The sequence below is a fragment of the Oncorhynchus keta genome, chromosome 32 (assembly GCF_023373465.1).
Source record: "Oncorhynchus keta strain PuntledgeMale-10-30-2019 chromosome 32, Oket_V2, whole genome shotgun sequence".
NCBI lineage: Eukaryota > Metazoa > Chordata > Actinopteri > Salmoniformes > Salmonidae > Oncorhynchus > Oncorhynchus keta.
The window spans coordinates 31,927,077-31,948,341 of NC_068452.1; the positions used below are offsets into that span (position 1 = coordinate 31,927,077).

The 21,265-nt window shown below is 42.0% G+C and overlaps 1 protein-coding gene and 1 pseudogene across 1 annotated transcript in view; one reads left to right on the plus strand and one right to left on the minus strand.

Moving 5' to 3' along the window:
• Positions 1-164: 164 nt before the first annotated feature.
• Positions 165-15,780, minus strand: LOC118365634 (myosin heavy chain, fast skeletal muscle-like; annotated as a pseudogene).
• Positions 15,658-21,265, plus strand: part of LOC118365635 (growth arrest-specific protein 7-like) — a 42,554-nt gene continuing 36,946 nt past the window's right edge. Inside the window, exon 1 of the mRNA XM_052491363.1 lies at positions 15,658-20,242. Within this exon, the coding sequence (XP_052347323.1) occupies positions 20,240-20,242 (3 nt within the window). The 5' untranslated portion in view covers positions 15,658-20,239. The remainder of the gene's footprint in view (positions 20,243-21,265) is intronic.

Sequence of the window (21,265 nt, forward strand, 5' to 3'; positions counted from 1 at the left end):
TGTGTAGGTAGGCCCTAATGTTGAGTGGATTTTGCGCCATTCAAAATGGGATATAGCAGTAATAAATACCAGGCTATTATTTAGTTTTTTTTTTTTACTAATAATTTTGTCAAATAGCATTAGCTAACTTTTGTGTATCCATACAATGAATCAATAAACACAAATCATGTTGAACGTGTATTATTATAGGGCAACATACATCCACTACTGCAAACCAAAAATAATACATCTACAACTCCTACATTTCACCTCTTGACCATTTTCTTACAGTTCTCATCAATATCTATTAGACTAAACAAACGAGGTATTTGGAAGTTGGTTAAGAGGATGTTGCTTATTAATGTTGCAGGCATTGCCCACGTTTTCTTCAGAATGCCAGCCATCTGCTACTCTTCACTGACTTTTCCCTCTAAAATAAGGAAATAGTAAGGAATATATTGTATGCCACTTCAGTATATCAGGATTTGTTAGTCAGATTTATTATATGAACAAAATACAATGCAGTAAGTTTGCTATCCCATCAACTCACCTTGCCCATGTCATGACTCTTGACCCGCATCTGTTGACCTGGGTCTCAGCAATGTCAGCACGCTCTTCAGCCTCCTCCAACTCATGCTGCACCTTCCTGAACTTGGTCAGGTGGGAATTGGCTTGCTCCTCCTATAAAATTTAATTGGATCAAGTATCAACATTTTTAAGGGAGGTTCCAAACCATGTGTAAACTGGTCTGGATTGAGTTGTACTCACAGCCTCCTCCACCTGTCTCTTGTAGGCTTTAACCTTCAGCTGTAACTTGTCCACCAGTTCTTGAAGTCCAATGATGTTATTTTTATCTTCCTCAGATTGTTTTTAAAAAAGAGTTCAAAGAACTGTGGTGATGAGGAAATCAATGGTGAAGTTTTGCATGCAGTGTATCCATCCAGCTGACATTTACCTGATAGGTGAGCTCCTTGATTCTGCGCTCATACTTGCGTATGCCTTTGACAGCATCTGAGATGTGTTTCTGCTCTGACTAGCTCATTCTCCAGCTCTCTCACCTGATTGAAACCAACAACTATTACCACCACACTATAACAGCATAACATTGTCAACTGCATCTCCAATTGTAGTCAAGGTTGTATTATAATATTAACTATTAAAACACTACCCTTGTCTCCAGTTTCAGGAGTTGCTTCTTTCCACCGTTCATGGCAATATTCTCTGCCTCATCCAGATGCTGCTGCAGGTCCTTGAAGGTGATCTCCAGATTCTTCTTCATCCTCTCCAGGTGACCACTTGTGTCCTGCTCCTTCTTCAGCTCCTCTGCCATCATGACAGCCTGAACATGCAATAAAAACAGTTTAGCACATTGGTAACCATAAAAACAGTTTAGCACATTGATAACCATAAAAACAGTTTAGCCCATTGATAACCATAAAAACAGTTTAGCACATTGATGACCATAAAAACAGTTTAGCACATTGATAACCATAAAAACAGTTTAGCCCATTGATAACCATAAAAACAGTTTAGCACATTGATGACCATAAAAACAGTTTAGCACATTGATAACCATAAAAACAGTTTAGCACATTGATAACCATAAAAACAGTTTAGCCCATTGATAACCATAAAAACAGTTTAGCCCATTGATAACCATAAAAACAGTTTAGCACATTGATAACCATAAAAACAGTTTAGCACATTGATAACCATAAAAACAGTTTAGCCCATTGATAACCATAAAAACAGTTTAGCCCATTGATAACCATAAAAACAGTTTAGCACATCGATAACCATAAAAACAGTTTAGCACATTGATAACCATAAAAAAAGTTTAGCACATTGATAACCATAAAAACAGTTTAGCACATTGATAACCATAAAAACAGTTTAGCACATTGATAACCATAAAAACAGTTTAGCACATTGATAACCATAAAACAGTTTAGCACATTGATAACCATAAAAGGGACACTGACAGTAAATAAGCCAGAATATAAACTTACATCAGTGATAGCCTTTTTGGCCTTCTCAGCATTTCTGGCCTCCTGAAGACTGTCTTCCAACTCACCCTGAATTGAGATGAGATCAGTCTCAAGATTCTTGAAACTGTTGATCAGGCTTGTAATGTAATTCAGCAAATTATACATGTTCTATTTTTAGATTTAATTAGTTTTTACATTAGGACTTAGATTATTAAGAAAGTGGAGTACTGTACCTGTGAGTGCAATAGCTGCACTCTCTCACTAGCACCCACTAGTTCTTGCTCAGCTGTTTTACGGCTTCTCTCAGTATACTCCAGAGTACCCCTCATCTCCTCAATTTCATCCTGCGACAGGTTGCTCCTGCGCTCAGACATGATGACCTGCTCCTTCATATCCTCCTGTCCTCTAATAGCATCATCAAGGTGGAGTTGTGCTTCCTATGGGGGAATGAATTGATCAAAGTAGGAGGAAATGGTGAAGTCTCTCCTATAACTGCAAGACATACAGTATATTCCATGTACAGTATGTTTCCATTAGCTAACCTAGAGCTGAACTTGTATATATCTCCGCTGTGACTCACTGGCCTGTCTATTAGCATGGCTCAGCTGAATCTCCATCTCATTGAGGTCTCCCTCCATCTTCTTCTTAACTCGCAGGGTATCATTCCTGCTCCTGACCTCAGAGTCTAGATTGGTTTGCATGGAATCAATAACTCTCTGTCTGTTTCTCTTCAGCTGGTCAATCTCCTCCTCCTTTTCAGAAATCTTTCTGTCCACTTCAGACTTCACCTGGTTCAACTCCAGCTGTACACGGAGGAGCTTAGATTCCTTATGCTCCAGAGATGCCTGAATGGGACTTAACATACAGTCACATGAGACAGGAAGGTATTGTAGTTGGGAATCAGGATAAATATGAGGTACCCATCTTTACACATTTTACTATTACCTCTGCCTCCTCCAGGGCAGTCTGAACCTCTGTCTTCTCCTGTTGTCTTCTCCTGTGTTTCTTTGACTTTTCATTCATGGTTTTTCCTGTTTCCCCTAGCTGTTCAGTAAGATCCATCATTTCCTCTAGAATAGAAAAGAAATCAGTAAGCATAATTGTTTCTATACTTAAAGATTGTGCGTGGCATGAGAGCATTTACTTAATAAAGAACCTTGACATATGTTGCAGGTTTTTGTTTTCGTGTTTGAGTGTTTCGAGATGTTCAAGAGATTCTTCATAGCCATTCTTCCTTTTGAAGTTCTCAGTGCCCATAGAGCGAACCTCTTTCAACGATGCCTCCAGCTCTGCCTGACACTCCTCAAATTTCTGCTTCTACTCTGTCTAGATCTGCAAATGACAAAATATTACTTATTATAGACAGGCTATATTTGTCATATAAATAAACATATGTTAAAGCATCATAAACATTTATTTCTAAAATAGTAGGTATGCTATCTTGCACCTTATCAACATTTCTTTGCTTCTTGTCCAAAGAGACAGCAGCGGAGTTGGCTTTCTCAACGTCCATCATAAGATATTCCACCTCCCCTTGCAGCCTCTGCTTGGTCTTCTCCAATGAGGAGCACTTGGAGTTGGTTGCCTCAACAGCTTCCTCTGCTTCCTGAAGACATAGGGCTAGCTTTTTCCTGTAGTGGGAAACATGGAATTCCATAATACCTTTCCCTTTGGTTGAAGCGATCACATGGAGAAAATAGATCAGTTATGTTGGATCTTACTTGGCCTCTTCAAGTTCCTCAGTGCACTGCATGGCATCAGTCTCATACTTGGTTCTCCACAGAGCTACCTCACTGTTGGCCTTGGACATGCTGAGCTGCAGCTCAGCCTTGGACTCCTGCTCCTCCTCATACTGCTCCCGGAACATGGGCCAGGGCTTTCTTAGCCTAATATGGAAAGCAAATTTCATGGGCTTTTTATTCACAAACATAACATTTTAGTAGCATATATTATGTTGACCTTAACATCCTCCTCATTCTGCCTTTTCAGCTCTTCAATTTGTTGGACATAGGCTTGTTTGCTACGAGTTAGGTGTGACATTAAGGAATCCTTCTCCTCAAGCAGTCGTGACATCTCCCCTGAAAATTATCAAAATAGAAGTTCAGAAATATGTAGATGTGAACATTGGCTTTGACTATTTGGACGTTAAGTTTTCACCATTTTCTGTCTGGAGTCTAGCCTTCTGGCTTGAAAGATCATTGATTAATATTTGATGGTCTTCCTCTTTAGTTTTCACTTCACTCAGATGATCTTCAAGAGAACGGCACAGTTTTTCCAAATTGATCTGTAAAATTGTAGATTTCACAAATTAAAAAACTGTAGCTATTTCAATATATATTTCAAAAACAAACATTAACAAATATTTGTTAACTTACCTTTGCTTTACCAATAGCCTCCATGTTGCTTGACAGGTCATCCACCTCCAGTTTTTCCAGATTCTGCTTAATTCTCTGGAGGTTGTCAATCTGCTCTCCCAGTTCTGCCACACTGTCGGCATGTTTTTTTACGCAGAGTAGAAGAGGTAGCGTCATGCTGTAGAGACGACTCCTCCAGGTCTCGACGCAGCTTCTGAAACTCAGCCTCATGCTTCTTGTTCATCTCAACCTGAGTAGCAGTGACTCCACCAGCCTCCTCAAGTCTTTCACTGATCTCCTCAAGTTGCCTAGAGAGGTCAGCCCTCTGCTTCTCTAGCTTGGCCCAAACAGCACGATTAGCCTCAGTTTCCTCCTCAAGTTCCTCAACACGACCCTACAGGTTAACAAACTATGTTCAGTTTGCCTAACATACCCATAGTGCATTTATCCATAACAGATAACAGATCCTCAAGTTAATTAACCCATTAGACAAATACAGGAAGAATTTCTTCACCTGAAGCTCTTTGATTTTCTTCTGAAGTTGTGCAGAAATAGACTGTTCCTCCTCAACCTTACCCAGCAGCTGTGACACCTCTAAGTATTTCCTGTTCAATGCAACATTAGACAATGTCAAACTACTGTGAGGTTCATACAATATTGGTGTAGTTTTATGTTAAAGGTTTGATCCTGTTTTGTGCATGTGTTTGGGGGAAAAAGTAATCATACATCTTGAGCTTCTCATTCAGCTGCTGCTTCTCATTCTCCAGGTCCATTAAGGTGTCCTGAGACAGCTTCAGGTCACCCTCCAGCTTTCTCTTGGCTCTCTCGAGGTCCATACGAACCTTCTTCTCTTGTTCCAGGGAACCTTCAAGCTACATTCATACAAATAAAATACAGAGTACTGTAAATGTACCTTATTTTACATTTCACACATCATCACACCCATGTTCATTTAATAAACTAACTCACATCATCAACTTGCTGTTCCAGCTTGGATTTGGCTTTGTTCAGTGTTGACTTTGTCCCCCTCTGATTGCAGGTCATCTAGTGTTTGTTGGTGGGCCTCTTGAAGGGTTCTCTTCTCTTTGGTCAGTTTAACGACATTCTCACCTTGGGACCTGAAATAATAATGAAGTGTTGTTGTGAAACTGTTGAAATGGTTTAAACCCTGAGAAAGCCTAATGGGAGTAGGTGGATTACCTTGTTCTCTATGGCATGTTTCTCCTTCTCCACTTTGGCTAAGGTGAGTTCTAAGTCATCTTGAGCTCAGAGCACTCATCCTCCAGCTTCCTCTTCTTTGCAGTCAGCTCAGCATTCCCATCCTCCTCATCCTCCAGTCTTTCTGTTACCTCCTTAAGTTTTTGTTCCATCTGGATCTTGCTTTTGATTAGGCCCTCACATCTCTCTTCAGCATCCAGCAGATGATCGGATTCCTAATTAGTCAGAAATAATATAATTTTGTTGATGAAATAACAACTACTAAAGTGTTATAATGTTAGTTGATGTATTTCACTATTTATTCAACTATTTTGGGAGTACTTACACCCTGAACTTGAAGGAGAAGGTCATTCTTCTCTTGGACAATAGAGACCATCTTCTCCTCAAGCTACTTTCTCCTGCTTTCTGATGTGGCCAGTTCCTCGTTGCACTTAGTGAAGTCCACCTTTATTTGGGCCATCTCTTTTTCCAATTCTGCACTCTTCAGAAGAGGCTTGAGGTTGAAATATAGTTTCATCCATGGCCAGTGTTTCACGTTCATGATTGAGCAGAAATGATATTGTATGGTGTAAATGGACTCCCTATCAAAGTAAAGTCAAGATTATTCTGTTAGTTTTCATTCAAAATTGACTTAAATGATATCCCAGAGTTCACGGTGTTGATATTGCAAAATACCCGTGTTTCCATACCTTCTGGCCATCATCTTCTAGTACTCCAGTCTGACAACATATCCTCGACACAGTGCCTGAGTGGATGTCACAACATGGGCTAGGCGCTCATCTCTCATCCCCTCCAGAGCACCCAGGAGACCAGCTTTAAAAAACACCTGAAAAAGAGGAGTTTGGTTTACTATCAATATAGGGTTTGTGCATTACTATTACAGTGAGAATGTTGTATGCAATGTGAAAAGTGCACCTTGGTGTGGCCGAACCTGTACTGAGTATGATCCACGTCAATGGAGCCTAGCAGTTTCTCCTCAGCCTTCTTGTTATCCGTGAACTGTCCCTCTGGGATAGCACTGGCATTCAGGATCCTGTACCTGAAACATGGGACCAAGCATTATTACTGAATACACTAGAAACCGTATACCAAGTAGTCCCCAATCAAATCAAATCAAATCACATCAAATTTTATTTGTCACATACACATGGTTAGCAGATGTTAATGCGAGTGTAGCGAAATGCTTGTGCTTCTAGTTCCGACAATGCAGTGATAACCAACAAGTAATCTAACTAACAATTCCAAAACTACTGTCTTATACACAGTGTAAGGGGATAAAGAATATGTACATAAGGATATATGAATGAGTGATGGTACAGAGCAGCATACAGTAGATGGTATCGAGTACAGTATATACATATGAGATGAGTATGTGGACAAAGTAAACAAAGTGGCATAGTTAAAGTGGCTAGTGATACATGTATTACATAAGGATGCAGTCGATGATGTAGAGTACAGTATATATGTATGCATATGAGATGAATAATGTAGGGTAAGTAACATTATATAATGTAGCATTGTTTAAAGTGGCTAGTGATATATTTACATCATTTCCTATCAATTCCCATTATTAAAGTGGCTGGAGTTGGGTCAGTGTCAATGACAGTGTGTTGGCAGCAGCCACTCAATGTTAGTGGTGGCTGTTTAACAGTCTGATGGCCTTGAGATAGAAGCTGTTTTTCAGTCTCTCGGTCCCAGCTTTGATGCACCTGTACTGACTTCGCCTTCTGGATGATAGCGGGGTGAACAGGCAGTGGTTCGGGTGGTTGATGTCCTTGATGATCTTTATGGCTTTCCTGTAACATCGGGTGGTGTAGGTGTCCTGGAGGGCAGGTAGTTTGCCCCCGGTGATGTGTTGTGCAGACCTCACTACCCTCTGGAGAGCCTTACGGTTGAGGGCGGAGCAGTTGCCGTACCAGGCGGTGATACAGCCCGCCAGGATGCTCTCGATTGTGCATCTGTAGAAGTTTGTGAGTGCTTTTGGTGACAAGCCGAATTTCTTCAGCCTCCTGAGGTTGAAGAGGTGCTGCTGCGCCTTCTTCACGACGCTGTCAGTGTGAGTGGACCAATTCAGTTTGTCAGTGATGTGTATGCCGAGGAACTTAAAACGTGCTACCCTCTCCACTACTGTTCCATCGATGTGGATAGGGGGGTGTTCCCTCTGCTGTTTTCTGAAGTCCACAATCATCTCCTTAGTTTTGTTGACGTTGAGTGTGAGGTTATTTTCCTGACACCACACTCCGAGGGCCCTCACCTCCTCCCTGTAGGCCGTCTCGTCGTTGTTGGTGATCAAGCCTACCACTGTTGTGTCGTCCGCAAACTTGATGATTGAGTTGGAGGCGTGCGTGGCCACGCAGTCGTGGGTGAACAGGGAGTACAGGAGAGGGCTCAGAACGCACCCTTGTGGGGCCCCGTGTTGAGGATCAGCGGGGAGGAGATGTTGTTGCCTACCCTCACCACCTGGGGGCGGCCCGTCAGGAAGTCCAGTACCCAGTTGCACAGGGCGGGGTCGAGACCCAGGGTCTCGAGCTTGAGGACGAGCTTGGAGGGTACTATGGTGTTGAATGCTGAGCTGTAGTCGATGAACAGCATTCTCACATAGGTATTCCTCTTGTCCAGGTGGGTTAGGGCAGTGTGCAGTGTGGTTGAGATTGCATCGTCTGTGGACCTATTTGGGCGGTAAGCAAATTGGAGTGGGTCTAGGGTGTAGGTAGGGTGGAGGTGATATGGTCCTTGGCTAGTCTCTCAAAGCACTTCATGATGACGGAAGTGAGTGCTACGGGGCGGTAGTCATTTAGCTCAGTTACCTTAGCTTTCTTGGGAACAGGAACAATGGTGGCCCTCTTGAAGCATGTGGGAACAGCAGACTGGTATAGGGATTGATTGAATATGTCCGTAAACACACCGGCCAGCTGGTCTGCGCATGCTCTGAGGGCGCGGCTGGGGATGCCGTCTGGGCCTGCAGCCTTGCGAGGGTTAACACGTTTAAATGTCTTACTCACCTCGGCTGCAGTGATGGAGAGACTGCATGTTTTCGTTGCAGGCCGTGTCAGTGGCACTGTATTGTCCTCAAAGCGGGCAAAAAAGTTATTTAGTCTGCCTGGGAGCAAGACATCCTGGTCCGTGACTGGGCTGGGTTTCTTCTTGTAGTCCGTGATTGACTGTAGACCCTGCCACATGCCTCTTGTGTCTGAGCCATTGAATTGAGATTCCACTTTGTCTCTGTACTGACGCTTAGCTTGTTTAATAGCCTTGCAGAGGGAATAGCTGCACTGTTTGTATTCGGTCATGTTGCCAGACACCTTGCCCTGATTAAAAGCAGTGGTTCGCGCTTTCAGTTTCACGCGAATGCTGCCATCAATCCACGGTTTCTGGTTAGGGAATGTTTTTATCGTTGCTATGGGAACGACATCTTCGACGCACGTTCTAATGAACTCGCACACCGAATCAGCGTATTCGTCAATATTTTTATCTGACGCAATACGAAACATGTCCCAGTCCACGTGATGGAAGCAGTCTTGGAGTGTGGAGTCAGCTTGGTCTGACCAGCGTTGGACAGACCTCAGCGTAGGAGCCTCTTGTTTGAGTTTCTGCCTGTAGGCAGGGATCAGCAAAATGGAGTCATGGTCAGCTTTTCCGAAAGGGGGGCGGGGCAGGGCCTTATATGCGTCGCGGAAGTTAGAGTAACAATGATCCAAGGTTTTACCACCCCTGGTTGCGCAATCGATATGCTGATAAAATTTAGGGAGTCTTGTTTTCAGATTAGCTTTGTTAAAATCCCCAGCTACAATGAATGCAGCCTCCGGATAAATGGTTTCCAGTTTGCAAAGAGTTAAATAAAGTTCGTTCAGAGCCATCGATGTGTCTGCTTGGGGGGGGATATATACGGCTGTGATTATAATCGAAGAGAATTCTCTTGGTAGATAATGCGGTCTACATTTGATTGTGAGGAATTCTAAATCAGGTGAACAGAAGGATTTGAGTTCCTGTATGTTTCCTTCATCACACCATGTCTCGTTAGTCATGAGGCATACGCCCCCGCCACTCTTCTTACCAGAAAGATGTTTGTTTCTGTCGGCGCGATGCGTGGAGAAACCCGTTGGCTGCACCGCATCGGATAGCGTCTTCCCAGTAAGCCATGTTTCCGTGAAGCAGAGAACGTTGCAGTCTCTGATGTCCCTCTGGAATGCCACCCTTGCTCGGATTTCGTCAACCTTGTTGTCAAGAGACTGGACATTGGCAAGAAGAATGCTGGGGAGTGGTGCGCGATGTGCCCTTGTTCGGAGTCTGACCAGAAGACCGCTACGTTTCCCTCTTTTTCGGAGTCGTTTTTTTGGGTCGCTGCATGCGATCCATTCCGTTGTCCTGTTTGTAAGGCAGAACACAGGATCCGCGTCGCGGAAAACATATTCTTGGTCGTACTGATGGTGAGTTGACTCTGATCTTATATTCAGTAGTTCTTCTCGACTGTATGTAATGAAACCTAAGATGACCTGGGGTACTAATGTAAGAAATAACACGTAAAAAAAAAAACTGCATAGTTTCCTAGGAACGCGAAGCGAGGCGGCCATCTCTGTCGGCGCCGGAAGTTATAAAGTTATAATGAAACCGACATCAGTGTGCTGCTAACAGTTTAGCTTCCTCCACTGTCCCTGTCCCCATACCGAGCTCGAACCAGTGATCCTCTGCTCATAAACACACAGCCGTCCCTCCTTGACAACTTACCAACCATTTGAGCTATACAAAAGGTAGAAATTGAATAGCTCCATAGGCGACATTTCAAGCCAGCTGTGGAGTGAGCTTAAGGCACATTCTTAACTCCGTTACATTAACATGTGTCCCCCAATTTACCTCTGCTTGAAGTCCCCATAAAGGATTCTGCTTGGGAATCCCTTCCTGCAGATTCTGATACACTCCAACACACCATTGCAGTGCAGCTGGTGGATAGCCAATTGGTTTTCCATTGCACCTATGATGAAAGCATAAAATGACATTTAGCAGTATCTCAAGGCAGTAAATTTCAATGGAGTTGATATTGAGCAGATTATCCTGAGCACCTGGTGTTTTGTTCTCATTTGGAATCAAACACTGCACAAAGTGAGGATGGGTTGTTCTCAAGTTTGTCATGCGCTTGCCAAGGTTCTCTTGAAAATATGCAACGTGTAGGTATAGGTATATAGACTATATACAATAGCTCATGTGGGGGGAGAATTATGTCTTATTTTGTCTATGCAGCACTGCACATTGATCAACACCTTACTTACCTTGAACAGAGCGGAACCTGTTTGGAACGATGCTCCCGTTCTTAGCAACTTTCTTGGCCGCACCACCTGCCGCAGGCTCTGAAGAAACAATGTTGAAATAATTATCAATACTGCATGGCCTGTTATTTTAGCTATGTGAGATTAATTAAGATGGTCTTCATAGTCAGTTGATCTAATTTGATCAGGTAATATAAACAGAAAATGCATGGTTACCGTCTGTTGCAGAGAAGGTTGCGTAAAGAATACAGTATTTTGACAGATGACTTCTGGTACAGCTGCAGAACACACTCATTCAACGGGTCCTTGTTCTTCTCTAGCCAGCCAGTGAAACTGTAGTCCACAGTACCAGCATAGTGCACCAGGGACAAGTGGGCTAAAGGTTTGCCTTTGACAATCTTTGGCTTTTGGAAAGCGTGGTTCTTTCCAAGATGCTGGTCATAGAGTTTGTTCTTGAAAGAAGTGTCTGTTGACTTAGGGAACATCCTCTTCAAGGATGGAGAAGATGCCCATTGGCTGGTGGACAAGAGATGATTAATTACTGAGAATAACTAGTCAAATGCAGGGCATTCAACATGATTAAATCAATGTATATGATTTTTGACAATAACTTCTCACTAAGCTCAATACAGGCAGCCAAGTTCATACCAAAGTCAATGAACTCCCAGTCTATTCCTTCCTTCTTGTATTCCTCTTGTTCCAACACAAACATGTGGTGATTGTTGCAGTTTCTCATTAGTGAAGCTGATGCAGAGCTGTTCCAGTGTGTTGTACTGAGGGAATATGAAAGTATCATGCAAATGAATGCCTGAGGATCAATGTATGCTTGTTTCATTTCACAAAACATTAGTAATGAAATCAAATCAAATCAAATGTATTTATATAGCCCTTCGTACATCAGCTGATATCTCAAAGTGCTGTACAGAAACCCAGCCTAAAACCCCAAACAGCAAGCAATGCAGGTGTAGAAGCACGGTGGCTAGGAAAAACTCCCTAGAAAGGCTCCCTATGAAAGATATCAATATGTTGGAACCATACTTCAAAGATCTCAAATCCAGCAATATCCAGAACACCAATGAAATGTTGTCTGGACTGCTTTGTATCCAGTTGTTGGTTGATCCTTAAGACCATCCAAAAGAACATCTTCTCATAGACTGATTTGGCAGGGGCTCCAATGGAGTTATACACTTATAATATATAGAACATATCCTCTAAGTTGACCATTGCTTAGTCTAAAGACATGTATTGTCCATGTCTTATTGCCTTACTTGCTGAACGCTTTGTCCTTTAGTGGCATACTCATTCCCAACCTTTACTCTGGGATAACAGAGATTTTTGAGCAGGTCAGCAGAGTTCAAGCCCATCAGGTATGCTGCTTTATCAGCTTCTGTATAGAGAACACAACAATACTTTACAAACAGAGCAGACAACTGACAATTTATGACATTACAACTTTTGTTTTGTTAATACCTGTTCTCTATGACAAAGATTGATGACTACCTGATTACTTGCATTTGATTCAGTTATGATATACACAATCATGTGATGAAGGGTTTTTAGAGTGTTCCCCCTCACCCTCGGTGCCATCAGGTTCTGCCTGTTCCTCACGCTGCTTCTGCTTGAACTTCATGTTCCCATGATGCATTATGGCTCCAGTCAGCTTGTAGATGCCCACTTTTTCATCAGCAATTAAACCCAGGATATCAATAGCTTCCTGTGCCATATAAGAGGGACATCAAATGAAAGCTATCTGAAAAGAAACCATGCGTGTTTGATCCCCTTAACTCAACTCACATCAGTAGCTATCAATTCATCTGCATCGTCTATGCTCTTCACAGTGATTTCTCCTTGACTTATAAAGGCAAAGTCATAGGAGTTGGGGGTGATGAGAAGCATATCTGAAAGGGGGAAATTCAATTAGACTGGGGTCCCCAATTTATTTATTTTTTTAAGTCCATTTTTCCCAATGTTTTTATGAATATCGCTAGCAGCAACAGAATAGACAAGTTTAGAATGACATACAGTACCTACAGTAGAAAAGAGGACAATATCTTCGTTCTAACTTTATTTCTCAACTCCTAATATTGAGCAAATTACACTCACCGGAGCCAGTTACACTAACTGGAGTATCTGACATACGTATACTTTGAAAAGCACCCACAAACAGGATACTGTACCAGTGCATTTTATCTCAATATCAAATCATTTCTGTGTAATTAAGTGCCTTACTGTTATTTGTTTTCAATTAAAATGGTCAAAAAGAAACAAAAGTAGCTTCTTAGCAAAGAGCAATTTCTCAAGCAAGAATTTTGCTAGGACTGTCTGGGAGAGGTCTGATTGGGGAGGGGAAAATGGAACATTTACTGTTATTGGCAGAGAGGTTTGGAACTCTCTTTCTTATTGGTTTATTAATGAATAAATGATGTCACCGTGGAGTGATGTCACAATAGAAGGCCAAAACTCCATACCACCAAAACAGGCTGACATTTTTACACTAAAAGAACATTATCATATGTTTCAAAATTTCACAGTATTATTCAAACCTTGTAGTGTGGAAATATATATACTGTATATAAAATGTGCTCTTAGCGAAAATGTGTTTGGAGTTATGATTCACCTGATGACAAGACATGTTAACGTATGATGGGGGTCCCGTATGATGGGGGTCCCATATTATTTGCTAGTTTGTGTGTGTGTGTGTGTTTGTGTGAGAGAGGCTTAGTAAGAGAGATACTGCAGTATGTCAAGATTCTACATACCAATATGCTCTGTCTTCTTGTTACAAGTTAGCTGGTAGAATATATGGTAGCTCCTCTCAGCACCAATTGAAATGTCCCTCGAGGTTTTTCCAGCAGATCTTTCAGTAACAATGCAGAATTCATTCAACATCACTCATACAGTATATGGATAAAGTCAGGAACTGCATTTTTAGCAACAAAACAAATGTTGTACTTACAAACTTCAATATCTGCTGAGGCCAGTTTACCAGTTTAGTACGTTGTACTAAAGTGTATTCTAATGAATTTGCCCTTTTTGAGAAGAAAAAAAATGTCTTACTGTAAGTTTAACGTTGTTCAGCTCTTATTGCTACGCTTCTGGGTAAAAAAAACAATTCCGTTGGATTCTGGTTTGACTCACAAAGCGAGAGGAGTTGTCATTCCTCACCTTCTTGGCATTCCCAAAAGCCTCCAGCAGAGGGTTGGCCTGGAAGATTCTCCAGGGTTCCCTGCCACAAGAAAGGAAATGTATCTGACATCCATTTCTGTACAGCACCAGTCAAAGCCCATTCCTGTACATCACCAGTCAAAGCCCATTCCTGTACATCACCAGTCAAAGCCCATTCCTGTACATCACCAGTCAAAGCCCATTCCTGTACATCACCAGTCAAAGCCCATTCCTGTACATCACCATTCAAAGCCCATTCCTGTACATCACCAGACAAAGCTCATTTCTGTACAGCACCTGTCAAAGCCCATTTCTGTACATCACCACTCAAAGCCCATTTCTGTACATCACCAGTCAAAGCCCATTCCTGTACATCACCAGACAAAGCTAATTTCTGTACAGCACCTGTCAAAGCCCATTCCTGTACATCACCAGACAAAGCTCATTTCTGTACAGCACCTGTCAAAGCCCATTCCTGTACATCACCAGACAAAGCCCATTCCTGTACATCACCAGACAAAGCCCATTTCTGCACATCACCAGACAAATCCCACTTCTGTACATCACCAGACAAATCCCATTTCTGTACATCACCTGTCAAATCCCATTTCTGTACAGCACCTGTCAAATCCCACTTCTGTACATCACCAGACAAATCCCATTTCTGTACAGCACCTGTCAAATCCCATTTCTGTACAGCACCTGTCAAATCCCATTTCTGTACAGCACCTGTCAAAGCAACTGCACTACAAAAGGTATAAACTTACCTTCATCTTGCTGACTGGTTCTTTTTTCTGGTCCGCAGACTCTGCGATTGTCGCAAAGTACTGGATGACACGTTTGGTGTTTACAGTCTTGCCTGCACCGGATTCTCCACTGTTGAAGAAAAATATCTGATTTGTGTGTAATTCAAATATACTTAACTGGCAACTACTATATCTGCATCAATTTAAAAAAAGAAACACACATGATGCTCATGTGATTAGGATAGACTGATGTTCCCGATCTAAAGAAAAATAAGCACAATGAGTTGGATGTTCAAAATCACAATATGTAATGAATAGACATTTCAAGCAGTGGGTGACATACCTGTTAGTATGAGCTGATAGGCATTATCAGAGAGGGCGAAAATGTGAGGTGGGACCTCTATCCTCTTCTTCCCTCTGTAGGCACTCACCACCTCTGGGTTACAGACCGGGAGCCACTTATAGGGGTTCACAGTCACACAGAACAGACCAGAGTAGGTCTGTCAATAAATAAACATATTTTCCCTTGTTAGATACATTTAACAACGAGATTATCAATTTTTAAAAAAAATGTGTATCAGTGTAAAAGTCCTACATAGATCATCCATGCTGCTTAACGCTCTTTGAGGTTATACAGCACAGAGGGCTCATTGAGGTGGGTCATCCTAACCATGTCCTCCATTTTATCGAACCTGGGAGGGTTCATTGGAGAGACTTGGTCCTCCTTGACTGTTACAGTCTGGAAAATAGAAACAAAATACAGCAGGGTTCTGAAAGCTGCTGAAGGCAAGCCTCCAATCTGGCACATTGAATGGAAATGAGCCCATGTTGCCACTGACTGCTACAGTGGTTCCACCGTGGACCTACTCTGTCATCCAGGGTCTGGACGGTGACTTTGTCTCCGTCTTTGTTCTGGACGAGCCCCTTCACATAGAGCTCTTTGTCATCACTGACGTAACAGGCTGTTTTGGCATCAAAGGGCGTAGACTGAATCAATCCTCTCCTTCTCTGACTTCCTCAGGTACTAGGAAGCTGGCCCGAAGATGGACATTTCTCAATCCCCGCTCATTTTGGCCTCTAAGAATACAGTATAACATAACACATTTAACCTCAGGCTTTTTCCCCCTTGAAAGTCAAAGATTAAATTGGCATTTGTCAATCCACCTACCTACTTCTTGCAGCTTACTGCAATCACTGAATCCCTTGACACCAAAAAAAGCTGTGCGCTTGAACGGTCCAGAAGCCTGTCTGAGAATGCAACCACATAACATGGAAATCTGCTTTTTAACATGAAGTTATAAGAATTCAGCTATTCTTGTCAAGCAGGGGGAGTCTTACCTTGTTGCAGATGCTAAGGGGGTAAGCATAGCCTGCTGCAGAGGCCTCTTTTATACTGGGCCATTGTCCTTGGTGAGAATCCTCCTTCCTTTCCATGGGCATGCATTGTTTGAGCTGCATGAACCAGTTGTCCATGGATAACTCCATTAAGCACAAGGTACTCTATGGTTATATTTAGGCCTACCACTCGCACACTATAATATGTCACATTTCCATTCAATAAAGAACCTGACATCAATGCATTATTAACCACAACCAAAAGAGATTGCAACGAACTGTGACCGTTTAGCTCTATGCTCAGTGATCTGGTCATAAGTTTCTCTCTCTATACATACATATAATATATTGTATAGAGCCACGGATAGTAATGACAATATTACATGATACTCCTAATATTTCACGGATGACAAACTAGCTGAAATACTGTAACTTACATATAAAGATGATATAGTAACAAAAGCCAAAAGATAGGGGGGGAAACATTTTCGCCAGTAATATCTGTCAAAGCATTCATCTGCTGTTGTTGAGAAGAGCCTTTGAAAATGACCCCAAAGTATGAGTTGTGCTCAGTAGGCACTTTGGACACACTCGCTATTCATACATCCAGGTTGTTGCATTAATCAAGATCCAACTTCATAGACTCGGCTACATTTAACATAAAGTAGGGGTACTCGACTAAATATTCCATTTCAGACTTGACATTGGCCAAAGACAACTTTACGTACCATAGTTACAGTATGAGCAAACTATATAAATGATGGGCTAATAGATTTGTCCCTTTTTCCTCTACCCCGGGGAATGTGATATAACAGAGACATCTGACAACCAGCAGCTTGTTTAATGACTGTCTTAGTGCGGTTTCAGTGATTGTAGAAATGTAACATGATTACTCAAACACGTTCAAGATGATTTGAAGAGGATTGTTTCCCTTCTTTTTAAAGGATAATTCAGGTTAATTGGGATGGAAATACTGGAGTACAAAGCCCCGGACTTGGATACAGCTGTTTTAACAATCAGTGCATGGCCACAGTCCAAACAGCAGTTACACTATGAACCCTGTTCTTCTCCCGTTCATCAGAATGGCAGAATTAACCAGCATGTCACGACTTCTGCCGAAGTCTTTGCCTCTCCTTGTTCGGGCGGTGCTCAGCGTTCGACGTCACCGGTCTTCTAGCCATCATTGATCCTTTTTTCATTTTCCATTGGTTTTGTCTTTTCTTCCCACACACCTGTTTTCTATCCCATTCATTACCTGTTGTGTATTTAACCCTCTGTTTCCCCTCATGTCTTTGTCAGAGATTGATTTGTTGTCAGTGTAGTGTGATTGTTTGTATAGGTGCGCGTCGGGTCCTCGTACCCATGTTTTGTTTGTTTGTACATTTATTGTTATGGAGCATACTCTTGGAACTTTATTAAAAGACTCCATATTTACACTCCATTTGACCCTCCTGCGCCTGACTTCCCTGCCACCTATTACACCTATGCGTGACACAGCATAACTTAGATGTCCACTCTACTGACCATAATATTCACAATGAAGTAAAGTTAATCCTTTTCATGTGACCTTTTGTTCATTTTTAAGGGGATACTTTGGGATTTTGGCCCTTTATCTACTTCCCCGGAGTCAAATGAATTTGTGGATGCCATAATCAACATCCATGGCGCCTGGGGTACAGTGGGTTAACTGTTTCGCTCAGAACAACAGATTTTTACCTTGTCGGCTCAGAGCAACCTTTTGGTTACTGGGCCAAAGCTCTAACCACTAGGCTACCTGCTGCCCCTGACTGGAAGTCTATGGGTATCTACTAGCATGCTAGCAGATATTCATAGACTCCTAGTCAGTGAGCTAACACTAGTTTGCAATTGGGCTGGTTAGCAACTTCATTCAAACTGCACGCAGAGACATAAATATGGTATCCACAAGTTCATCTCACTCTGGGGAAGTCCCAAAGTACCCCTTTAAGACAAGGCTTCATCAGAACGTTATTATACCATGTGACTGTAGAGTGCAATGTCACAGCAAGGTGAGCGATAGGACAGTGTACTCACATAGTGACATCCAAGTCTTATGCCAACTAGAAATGAATGAAGCAGGATTTGTATTTCACTTTGATTGAACATTTGATATGTCATGGACAGCAGGATAGCCTAGTCTGCAAGGGCTTTGAACTTAATATCCACACACAAGGTGTCCTTACACAATGAATGTATGAGAACAAATGAATGAATACATACCTAAACTGAGAACGATCAAATAAGATATTGTAGTTCAAGTTGTTTGACACTGAATATTGTGCTTTGGGGTGACAAACGTCAATTTGAAGAATTACAGATCATGTACTGAGATCTCAGATACTGTGTTTATTTATGTATCTGTTCCTTGGTGTAACATTTTATGGATTTTAAATTGTCAAAATCAAATCTTCTAAAGGCTATTCCTTTTCATTCTGTATGAGTGAAAGCATCACACTGCTTGTTTCACCGTTATCTTCCACAAGAGGGCGCTTACTTACTGAGCTTAACGTAGCTACATCAATCACCTTCTGGTGTGAAAAGCTTTTCTAGTACAAGATGTCGATGGCAATAAGCAACACTTTCAAACCTGTCGTCTTTCATTTCAAAATGTACAGTAACAGGGCCTGCCTGACGAGAAGGCCTCCTCCACACACGAAGGCATGCGCACGCACACGCACGCACACGCACGTGCACGCACGCACGCACACACACACACACACACACACACACACACGTGATGTACCTATATATACAGTACACTTTACACTTTAGTGATCAAAGGTACAGTATATGAAGTGTATTTGAAAGTTGAGTAATATGCTCTGCAGTCTGATCAACTCATGAACTCATTAACTGATCAGTCTAATCAACTCATTAACTCCATTAACTGATCAGTCTGATCCACTCATTAACTGATCAGCTACAGATACTCCACAGCTGCTTTTGGTGCATGTTTGTGTTTTATACCCCTCATATCAGACGAGAGAACCAACATTGAATTCTTGCTGCTCCTTCAGTGAAGATTGTTGATAACATAAAACACTCCATTGAAGTCGGTCAATAACGCTCCAGCATGCTCTGGATCTAATCAACGGTGCTTTGCCACCTGTTCAGTCAACAAGAAACACTGTGTCCTCATTTAGGGAACGTTTAGTGTGAGCTTATGTGTTGTAACTCATATTCAAAATGCAAGAGGACAACGTGTTCGTTTCAGACATTGTCATGTGTTGTCAACCATCAACATCTCAAGAATCTCATCATGAAGCCGTCCCTATAGTGCACATTGTGTACCCAGATATACTAACTACTGTAACAGGCTTTGAGAACTTAATGCTATGAGTATGAGTTCTGTGTCTTATAGGTAATGTAAGCCTTTGTTCTGGTTTGCATTTAGCTGAATGATTGTGAGAAGGACAAAATAAATAGGCCTTATAAACATATTAGTACCCCATGGCCTTGATGAGCTCTTAAGGACATGTCAGACATCCTGGCTATAAACAAACTTGATGTTGAACAGGACGACTCCGCTTGGAAGTTGGGTTTCTAAAGATTGAAAATGTGTCTGCTGTCTTCTCTAGTTCTCATCGCTTTTTCATTTAGATCTCTGTCTAGCCAGCTGCCAGATGATGTAGCCTGGCCGGCTGCATGCCATGTTAGAGATAGTCAGTCACAATCAGTCAGTATCAGAGGGGAGTGTGACAGCTCGAACACACTTCACACAGGGTCAATTTGATTTCTAAGAAATGGAGGGACGGACCAACACAAACGGACCTTGTTGCATGCGAGTGCCTCAGAGCTCTGTCTCACAGTGTTGGCCATTGTGTGGCCTGCCATGGAGCAGGGTCCTGGCTGCATCTGGGAACGGGCTTCCAGACCCTTACATCTGCTGGACACTAACAAAGACTCATAGAAAACGTCTCATACCACAAGATGGTTCTTCCTGGACCGTTTTATTCTTCATCTTGTAAATAAAGAAACGAGGCGGAGTAGAAAGATGTTTAGTGTCTGTCCATTCCTTCCATGTCTTAGCTTTGACCCTGGGTGCCATGTCACTCTGGCCAGTAAGTTGAACCCATATGTCTGACAAATGTTTCCTCCTCCTGGTTCTAAAACTAGTTAACGGACACTTCTCTCATTTGGCTGTTTGCTTCCTGACGACGTAGTCTTAGCCCAACATGGTAAGGCTTTGTTTTTAATGCTATTATTATCGGGTCTCTGTTATCAGTGACATTTTTGACAGTACTTTATGTGCGGTGTTACATTTTTTGACATATTAATGAGTTGCTTCAATGGAGCACTATTGCTTCAGTGGAACAATTGTGGTAGTCAGACAGAATGGGTACAGGAGATTCATTGGCTCTGTTCAAGCCTTTGTGTCAGATGTAGTTGTATTTTATTTCTCATCCTTTTGAGTTTGGTGGATTTTTATTCTGCTTAAACATGGTCTGTCTGTCTCTGTCCAGATATAGCTCTCATATCCCGCTTCTTCTGCAGCACAATGTGTGTGGGGGGGGGGCTGCCAAAACACTTTGATCTTCACTGTTGGTTTTAAATGTCCCTCTGTCCCTCAACCACCCTGCAATCACATTCCCTCTTCTTCTGTGTCTTCAGGAAGGCTCTGTTTCCCTTCAAATAAAAAAACAGAACCGGTTAAATGAAGTCTGGATTGTTTGTTGTCATGTTCATTAGCCTGTGTAAGAAACAGGGCTCACTGATTTGTCCATGTTTGCCCTTTTTATCATTATCATGTGTGGAGTTACGGTATGTTGTTTTACAAGACTTTTCTCATAATTACTGAAACTTACAGTACAGTTAGTACTGTACATGCCCTAGAGCCACAGGGAAAATCGTGTAAAAACAAATTACATTTAGTCTACTGTTTTGTGAGTGTTTCAGATCAAGAGTCACTTACTTTACTGAACTTGGATGCAACATTTTGTTGCAATATATTATTTAACACGTACACAAATGTGGGGGACTGACAACAAGCACCACAGTAACTTCATTTGAATTGATTCGATTGGACAGAATGGAAGATATTATGTGCATAGCAGAGCCTGAGGTAGCAGGTTGCATAAATGCAGATGCAGTGTTTTTGAAATCACCTCAGTATGTAGACATTCTAAACAAAGGGTCATACAATGACAATAAACTCGATTGACTGATGACTCAAAGCTAGCACAAGTACCACATTTGCAGTG